The following is a 10,000-nucleotide window of genomic DNA, read 5'->3' as shown; positions in this document are numbered from 1 at the left end:
TCATCTTCATCTTCTCTACTAAATCCCACGACATTTTTGCAGTTGCAATTTAGTACTATTTGCCGCAGCGGAATACTTAGGAAAACATGCTTTTCGAGGCGAGCTGAAAAGGAAGGAACGGAAGGGGCTGTAAATTGAGACATGACGTGGAGAAATGACGCTGAAATGACGCTGAAATGACGTTGAGAAATGACGCTGAAATGACGTTGAGAAATGACGATGAGAAATGATATTGAGGAATGACGCCGAAATGACGCTGAAAAATGACGCTGAAATGACGTTGATTGAAATTGAGAAATGACACTGTAAAGATAGGAACAAAAGGGGCGTTAAGAAATGACGATGGGAATCATAAGAGTAGTAATGAGACTAAATTATGGTAATGATAATGATAGTAATGGCAATAATAACGAAAATAAAAATAAAAATGATATTGGCAGCAACAGCGATGTCAATAATGATAATGATAATAATAATAGTAATAGTAATTATTATTATTATTATTGTTATTATTATTATCATTATTATTATCATTACCTTTATTGTTGTTATAATAAAATAATAATAACAACAACAACAATAATAATAACAAAAAATATAATATTGATAAGCTGGACCACATTTTTTTTTTTTTTTTTTTAATACCCGACTTAATTACATTATTATTCATTCACTGAAATAACATAAATACAGACTTTGTAATTCCCTTCTTGGTCTCACTTTTGTTACCGGGAAGTCATCAGATCTTATACTTTTGAAAACTTTCTTAAATACAAAATCATAACCTCCGGCTTATTACAGTGGCAACGTGTCGGTTCGCGCCCTGCCTAGTCGCGAGAAGTTGCAACTGTCGCCTGGAGGTTACTGCTGTGGCTGGGCACCACGGCGGGCAAGGACTAGGTTCCGCCGAGTCAGCACCAGCTGATACATGTAAGCGAGTCGGCATTAGTCGACACAGGCCGAGCTCCCCTCATGGCATAGCCCGGGCAAGGTTAAGCTTCGCATATCGGACTTATCCTTACAAAATCCTAATTTTTAAAAAGTTATAATAGAAATTTATTCTAATGATAATAAAAAATATTACATTATAGCAGTTGAAATGATAATAGGAATGCTGATGATAGTGACGACCTAGCGACTGCTAATATTAATTATAGTATTAGACATGATGGTAATAATTCTGATGATAATAACAGAGAGACAATGATGATAATTAAAAAGATCAAGTCGTACAGCAAAAATTTTGCGTGGTTTTCTCTGAACGATAACCAGATATGTTTGGTCGTAGCTTTTTTTGTAACTCTATTCCTGGATAACCTTTTGTGATACAACATTCATGCTAAAATGTGTTATTTTTATTCTTTTTTACTATTATTATTATTTTTTTTTTTTTTTTTTTTTGTCTTTGTTTTTATGTTCTTTTTTCTCTTTTTCATCTTTAAGTCCAATACATATCGATCTAGCACTATGCAGTTGCACTATCTGGCGATATAAGAAATAGATATATATAGTTTAGTCTATAAAATCATAACTTCTACAACAGAGCGGTACAACAGCGTTGTATACAAATAATTCAAATGCCAATTTACGATACTGTTGATTCCGGAAAAATTTACATTTTTGAGTTTTCAATGATCCATTCTCCCATTCCCTTTTTAGAATAGGCATAGAAACATTTGTATTTGACATAACACTCCAATAAAGTAAATATATCAACTCCTTTTCACTAAAACACACAAATAATTGCCTGCCAGTCGAGAGTTTTAATCCATCAAAAGCCTGACAGTTCTTGGAGTATCATGAAACATCAAATTCCTAGTGAGTGACATTATTAACTCTTCTTGCTTCTGAAACAACTTTTTCATAAAACAAAAGTTAACTCATAGCTACATTATTCAGTCTTCTCATCGTTCAGTCTTCTCTTGCCACTAAATTTTTGTGTCTATCTAGAGATGGGCGATACCACTGATTTTTTCCCCATACAATACAGGGTATCTTCCGTTCCGACATCGAAGTATCGAATTCCGATACCGAGGTCTATAGTATCGTTTAATTCGAGCATTTTACAAAAATATTTTTACTACATTTTACAGTTACCCTATTGCTCACGGTGAAGAGACAGGTTTATTGAAGATTCAACAACCTCCATTATTCTGTTTCTCCTCGTCTCACTCTCTGTCGCCCCGCAGCATAATGCTAGAGTGCTCGAATAAATAGATTAATGGTTCTAGGCTCAGTACCTGTGTGAAGTATTTCAGGACACGCCTGATTTGTCCACTTAGCAATAAACAGGTTCGGTATTCCTTCATTCTCAGGGTTTTGTTTATTAATATTTATTTTAACGGTGTAATAACAACTTGAAATTAATATCAGCTTTCATATGCGGGGTTAATAGATGATGTTGTGGCTATATGACACGTAGGTTTATGAACTTTGAAAACATAAAGCTGTTTTCTATTTCTGATCATTCTCGCATAAATTATTTCGATAATAATGTATTTCGAATAGTATTAATCTTCCTCCTTGTGTAATGTTGTAATTTTTTGTGTAGCTATGATAATCAGTTGTGGCGCGCCGAGGCAGTCTTCTTAAAAATTATATCATTATTATTCTTTCTTAGTTGAAGACGGAGGTTTTCTTAAGAATATTATCAATATTGTTCTATCTGGGTTTGGTTGAAGAGCATGGTATTCTTAAGAATATTATCAATAGTATTATTTATTCCTTAGTTTGGTTGGTTAAGAAAATGGTCTGAAGAATATTATCATTATTTTCTAAATTCGTTTGGTTTCCTTCGCCTTGAAACCACAAATAATGTCTTTAGGTAATACACCTTAAACTCTTGAATATGAAGCATAAGAAACATACGCTAATATTCTTCCCACATAAATGTTATAAAAACTGCTGGAAATACCCCTTAAATTATTAAATGAAACGATATAAAATAACACAAGAAATGATTGGCCTTTTTAACCACCAGCTTTTGGTTAGTAAATGGGGTTGACAATCTTGATAAACAGATTAACATGTGTTAACGAACGATGTCTAGTAACTGAAAAAAAAGTAAATAAAGTATAATGTTAATGATGATAATGATAATGACATTGATATTAGTATTGGCAATGATAATAATAATAATAATAATAATAATAATAATAATAATAATAATATTGAAGAAAATATATTTATAAAATATTATATATATATATATATATATATATATATATATATATATATATATATATATATATATATATATATATATATTTAATATGATACTGATATGATGATGATGATGATATTATTATTATTATTGTTATTATTATTATTAAAAATTTATAAAAAAGTCGCAGGTGACGATGGTGTTGGAGACATTTATCATTTGGAAATTATCAGGACAGAATACTTTTATCGCAACAGCGATCTTTTTAATATTTGAGATAGAGTTGATTTTTCCTGAGCAGCTAATACTAATAAGAATATCACTTTTTACATCGACAGTGATGATAATAGATGCAAAGATAAAGAATTTTCCTGGTAACGATGGTGATACGAATATAAATGATAAGAGCAGTGCTTATTATTGTTACTTTGTTGTTCATGTTATTATCACTATGATTATCATCATTATCACTACTACTAGTTTAATTATCATTTTGTTGTTGTTGATGATGTTGTTTTGTTATTATCATCATCATTATTATCCTTTTTACTATGATTGTTAATTTTCTTATCCATCCACATTATCATCAATATCATTGTTATTATCGTCATTTTTGCTATTATTATCATAATTGTTATGATCATTTCTATTCATATTGTTATCATTATTATCATAAACATTATCATTATCAATATCATCATCATTTATCATTATTATTATTATAGTGTGTGTGTGTGTGTGTGTGTGTGTGTGTGTGTGTGTGTGTGTGTGTGTGTGTGTGTGTGTGTGTGTGTGTGTGTGTGTGTGTGTGTGTTATTCTTAATGAATCATGATTTCATGCAATGGAAAGTGTTTCGATTAAGCAGGAAACATGTTAGAGTTATTATATCACTTTTATGTTAAGATTTGCACAACCATGAGTATGATGCGTCTTCAGTAGTTTATGTATGCATAAAAAAAAAAAAAAAAAAAAAAAAAAAAAAAAAAAAAAAAAAACATATATATATATATATATATATATATATATATATATATATATATATATATATAACAATTTAAATTATATCATATGTCATATATCATCGACGCGCCAGTTACATGTATTATTTTTCTTTACTTCACCCGAGTTTTAAAGTGAATATAATACAAACAGAAGTGAGGGCGCATCTCAAGAGTTTAATTCGATGTCCGCTAAATGGAAAATAATTTTATTGGCAATATAAAAGTTATGGATAAGATGTATGTTTTTGGTGGATTAGAAGTTTTAAATTAGATGTGGTTTGGTAATGGTATTACATATATTATTAATAACATCGTTATTATTATCATTGTTATCATTATTGTTGTTGTTGTTATCATTATCATTATTATTATTGTTGTTATTATCATTATCATTATTGTTGTTGTTGTTGTTGTTATTATTGTTATTATTATTATTGTTATTGTTATTATTATTATTATTATTATTATTATTATTATTATTATTTCTGGTATTCTCAAGATTGGTCTTACATCTTGGTGAATGAGCTGCAATAGCGGGCCACAACCAGTGGTCTTAGGTATTGTAGCTTCCTTCTCTTTCTCTTTTCACTTCATGTCCAGTATTTCTCGAATTATTCTTGCTGTTCCAAGTAAACAAGGTTTTTGTAACATTTCAACTGTAATTTCCAAATCCAGCTTCTGTATCCATTTCTCGAACTGCTTTGTCACTGTACTTAATGCCCCTATTACTACTGGAATAACTTCAACATCTTTCATTCTCCACATTCTTGCAATTCCATATTTCAGGTCGCATTAATTGTTACACTTTTCTTCTTTCCTTTCAATACGCGTGTGTGAAATGGGCATGCTGAGTCGATGAGAAGGCATTTCTTGGTCTTTTTCTCAAGTACAGTGATATCAGGTCTGTAGTGCTCTAGTGTCTTGTCGGTCTGTATGGGGAAATCCTGCAAAAAATCTTGCAGTCTTCTGATTCCAGCACTTTCTCAGGCTTGTGTGCGTATCAGACTTCCCAAATCCCCATTTCTCACAAAGCTTCCAGTGGATTACTTTTGCAGCATTATCATATCTCATCTGTTTATATTCTTTCTGTGCTAGTTTTTGGCATTCTGACACAATATGCGCCACTGTTTCATCTGCAGAACCACATACCCTACAGGTTGAATTAACGTTCTCTCTATACACCGTTTTTCTCATATTCCTTATACAAAGAGCCTGATCTTGTGTTGCTATAATTGTACTTTCTGTTTCTTTCTTCAAATAGCCCTTTTTCAACCACTCCCATGATTTACTGCCTTTTACTTTTTCTATAACTTTTTGGAACTGGCCATGCAGTGCTTTACTCTCATATTCCTCTTAATGTTTCTTTTGTATATCCTCTTTGCTCCTCCCATACTTTTTGTTTTCAAGGGTACTACTGAGGCTTACATTTTTTCCTCTGATGCACTTAGGTACTTGTCAAGACTATTTATTTCTGCCTGCACACATTCTTCAGCTCCTATCAAGCCTCTCCCACCGTCACATCTCTTCAAATATAGCCTATCAACATCTGCTTTGGGGTGGTACGCACCATACATTGTCATTAGTTTTCTTGTTTTTCTGTCCAATTCTTCCAATTCATTCTTTGTCCACTTTATGATCCCCGCCCCATATCTGACAATTAAAACTGCTCTTGAATTGATGGCTGAAATCATGTTTCCCCCGTTTAGCTTTGATTTCAGTACGTTTCTGACTCTTCTGATGCATTCTTTCGTCAATTGTTCTTTCATCTCATCATGTTTAATGCCATCCGCTTCCAAAATACCAAGATACTTGTATCCACTTTCCTCAATATTTCTCATCATTGTATCATCTGGCATGCACAGGTCATCACTTTCAACTGTCTTTCATAATTAACACGCCACCTTTTGATAATCCAAACTCCATTTTGATGTCTTCTGAGAATATTCTTACTGTATTTACTAAACAGTCTATTTGATCCTCAAATAGTTTTAGCTCATCCATGAACAGTAAGTGGTTGATTCTCTCGCCTTTCTTCTTGACTTCATAGGAAATATTTGTCTTCCTCAGCATCAGTGTCAATGGGATCATTGTCATTACAAACAGGAGTGGGGATAGGCTACCCCCCTGAAAAATTCCTCGCTTTATTTTTACATTTCCAAGTCTATTTTGGCCCGCATTCAGTTCTGTGTTCCAATGTTTCATTGATTCGCTTATGAAGGACCTGACATTCACTGCTACTCTTCTCTATCCAACTGTGGGACACCATGTCATGTGCTTTGCGGTAGTCAATCCATGGAACAGCCAGTGATGTTAAGCGTATCTTACAATTTTTCACTATCATTTTATCAATGAGTAGTTGGTCTTTTGTCCCTCGGCTTCCTTTTCTGCATCCCTTTTGTTCCCAAGGTAATATGTTTGATTGCTCAAGATGTTCCGCTAAGATCCCTGTCAGCAACTTCCACAACAGAGGTAAACATGTGATGGGCCTAAAATTTGCTACTGTTTCCTTTCTCCAGTTCTTTCACACACAGTAATGTTTTCCCAGTGGCCATCTATGACAGCACGTTATTTTCTTGGAGACACCTGTCAAGTTGATGTGCTATGCTGCCATGCAAATTACTTAAATTCTTTATCCAATACCCCTGAACTCCATCAGGCCCTGGGCTTTTCCAATTTGTCAACTCTTCCTCCACATTTCTCAGCCATTCCGGTTTTTCCTTATGTTTTACTGGTTTGTCCCATATGTCACTCCAAAAGCGAGTACTTTCCTCTGCACCAGACACCACCGTTTCTCTTTCTACTCCGTCTAATTCCTCAAACAATTTCTTTTAATTTGATTCAGACAAGCGATTCTGTCTGTACTGCTCTGTCCTATTGTCATGTCTTTCAAGCTTTGCCCCAGTTGCAACTAACCTCTGTTGTACTTCTTCATGGACCCCATCAATACCATTTTCGACTTAAGGATATAATATTGTTTCCAGTACAGGTATTAGGCTAAAGACAGAAATCTTTAATCACCCAACCATTAATTACATGTGGATGTGTGTGTGTATTTGCATACATAAAGTAAGTTTAAAATCAGTCTCTCAATTTTCAGCCTGGTAAACAAAAATATAGACGGTATATATTTGTGCAACACTGCAGGACAATAAAACTAATCGCCAGAAAATAATAATTTATTTTTGATAATTAAGCCTATAAGAAGTGTCCCAATTCATAGCGCTTAATTTGAATATATTCCCTCAAAATGTCTATGCCTCTACTATAAGTCCACATAAGAAAAAAAAAAGTTGGTCACCGTTTTTTTTTTCCTCAAAAATACCTAATATGCCAGACATGAAAGTGTAGGGTTTGACCAAGAAGTGATGCTCCTTGTTCTGAAGAAAAGGAATCAGGCTTCGAGACTAAAGCAACACCTAGGGTATGGTAAATCCAGAACAACTATTGTCTTAATTTTAATGCTCTTGTTTTATGTCAGTACGGTACATGACTAGTAATAAATTCCGTTCTTTTATAGCTTTGACATAATTAGTTTTCATTTTGAAATATAGTGCCTATGTAATCATGCTTGGAAATACTGTCCCATGCACCCCTGCACGAGGAGGGGGTGCATGGGACAACATTTCATAGGCACAAACGACTCCTTTTTTACTGGTTACAATAAAAAAGTTAATAAATAAATAAATTATTAAATAAATCCTCTCGACCCGCCTCCTCCCAGAAACAAGAACTTCTTTATGTGGTCTATTGTCTGCTATCAGATAACAAAGCACTTCTCTAATGTTTCTTTCCTGTTTTCATATCCGTGTGTGTGTGTGTGTGTGTGTGTGTGTGTGTGTGTGTGTGTGTGTGTGTGTGTGTGTGTGTGTGTGTGTGTGTGTGTGTGTGTGCAGCAGGTATGTAATAATAATAAAACAATATTGTCCTTGCGTGTTCTCAGAATCAGGGTAGCAATTTACCATGTATTTATTACAAATACCTAATATTCATGCTATCGACACCTAGAATATCTAGAGATAGTTCAGATGTCAGACCCGAGTAGTCCTAATGGGCTTAAATTCCTAGGTGACCATACACCATTAACTTCAACATTGTTACCTCCCCTTCCTATGGGGTGTAAACGTATTTACACAACGATACGCGTGGATTGCAAATTTACTGCCTATTGTGCTCAAAATTAGTTATGTTTCGTCAAAACAGTCCTTCATTCAAGGCGCTGTTGTGCATACAGTTTGTAGTAACGTTTTTTAACATCCTTTCTACAGTGTCATTGCCTTTAACTGATTTACATTCCAGATAATAATATTGTATTGAATATTGTATATAAACTTTCAAAATGTGCGAATAAATGACAGTAAAATAAATACTGTATATGAATCAACCAAGTACTTTCCTATGATAGTAGGACTTGGCTACGCTAACTCTGGCACATAACAAGTAAGCTTATGATTATTATTATTATTATTATTTTCCCAGGAGATGATAATCCACAGAAAACGACCTGCCATGCTGAGAGGGAGACCTATATCCTCGCTCTCCCTGGGAATGGTGTTATGTGCTGTGTTACTCCTCAACATTGGTTCTTCCAGCGCTCTGGCTGCTACAACATGTCAAGGTTATATACTCAGATTTATTAATCATACGCAGTGGTGTGACTAAGGAACGGGGATATTATCCTCACTCCTCTCAAAATTGAAGGGAATGGGAGAAGGAATTTACACGAAAACTTTATTCTACATGAATAGGTATTTTTGCATTATAAATTTGCCCCTTTTTGAGGGTTTATGGAGCCCCCATGACGGCCTTCGACTTTTCTCTGCCTTGGAAGCTAAAAGTATCAATATTCAGAGAAATGTTTTTCTTGACCTTCTACCCCTCTTACTGGACACGTCTATGGTCATATAATTCAAAAGGTATTGTATACTACAAAGTAAGCATTTATTTATGTGAACTTAATAGTAATGCCTCCTTTGTTTCTCCTTTATTGATTTGGCATTTATTACATTTTATAATGTAGATGCTTAGCATTTCCTTCACAGAGCGTTATGCAAAAACTACCTCAAAATTATAACATGTTGTTGCTAAATTCAGGTTATGTGAATTAGCAGAAAATGAATTATTTTCCATACCTAAACCCTAATATACTGTGACAATGTACTGATTGTTGATTTTCCTCATTACTGCAAACATGATTATCATTACCATATCCTCATCACCATTAGTCATTTGTATATTATTAATAAAGCGGTTAAAACAGGTATGAAGATCGAGAGCATAGTTCATAACTGGACCACAGAAGAAAGCATAGAAGTGAAAATATGTCTCAGCTGTGGACAGAAGCTAGAGGAGTCACCCTTGACCCAGTATGACCTCCTTATAACCAATGACCTTGGGAGAGCCTGGCGTACGAGGGGAGTATCAGAGAAATCGAATCGTCGCCTTTGCTTTCCTGGGGTGACTCTGGAAAAGGAGGATTTAGCCAAAATATTAACCTACACGGTCACAGGAAGTAAAGACAGTGGGCTGATTGAAGAGGTGGAAACGTTCTTAATTGGTAACAATCATTATTATTGTTGTTGTTGTTATTAATATTCTGATGTAATGGCTCAAAAAATGAAACGAAAAGTTGGTTCAAAATTTATTTAAGTGTTATCACGTCGACTTTAGAGTTCTAACCGTCTCTCATTTATTTACTGAATCAAACGCAAACGCAGTTCCCAAGATAACCCCCATGAGCCAAGACATCTACGAAATATGCTGGGAGAACCCCGGGGATCTCACATTCTTTCTCAAGCAAGAGGAGCGTCAGACGCAGCAGACCGCCCCTTTCACCTG

The 10,000-nt window shown here is 34.2% G+C and overlaps 1 protein-coding gene across 3 annotated transcripts in view; it reads left to right on the top strand.

The window, feature by feature from the left end:
* LOC119573377 overlaps positions 1–10,000 on the top strand; it is a 36,969-nt gene that overhangs the window by 802 nt on the left and 26,167 nt on the right. For 2 of the 3 annotated variants that reach the window (XM_037920599.1, XM_037920598.1), the window contains exons 2-5: positions 802–930; positions 8,642–8,780; positions 9,423–9,719; positions 9,880–10,000. The exon at positions 9,880–10,000 is cut by the window's right edge and continues 31 nt beyond it. In XM_037920599.1, coding sequence (XP_037776527.1) covers positions 8,645–8,780; positions 9,423–9,719; positions 9,880–10,000 — 554 coding nt within the window. In that variant the 5' untranslated portion in view covers positions 802–930; positions 8,642–8,644. Of the gene's footprint in view, positions 1–784; positions 931–8,641; positions 8,781–9,422; positions 9,720–9,879 lie in introns of those variants that run through there. The other variant, XM_037920597.1, reaches the window with a different exon arrangement.

The sequence above is a fragment of the Penaeus monodon genome, chromosome 5, assembly GCF_015228065.2.
Source record: "Penaeus monodon isolate SGIC_2016 chromosome 5, NSTDA_Pmon_1, whole genome shotgun sequence".
Taxonomy (NCBI): domain Eukaryota; kingdom Metazoa; phylum Arthropoda; class Malacostraca; order Decapoda; family Penaeidae; genus Penaeus; species Penaeus monodon.
Note: the sequence above shows the minus strand (reverse complement) of the source record. Positions and strands in the feature narration are given on the sequence as shown.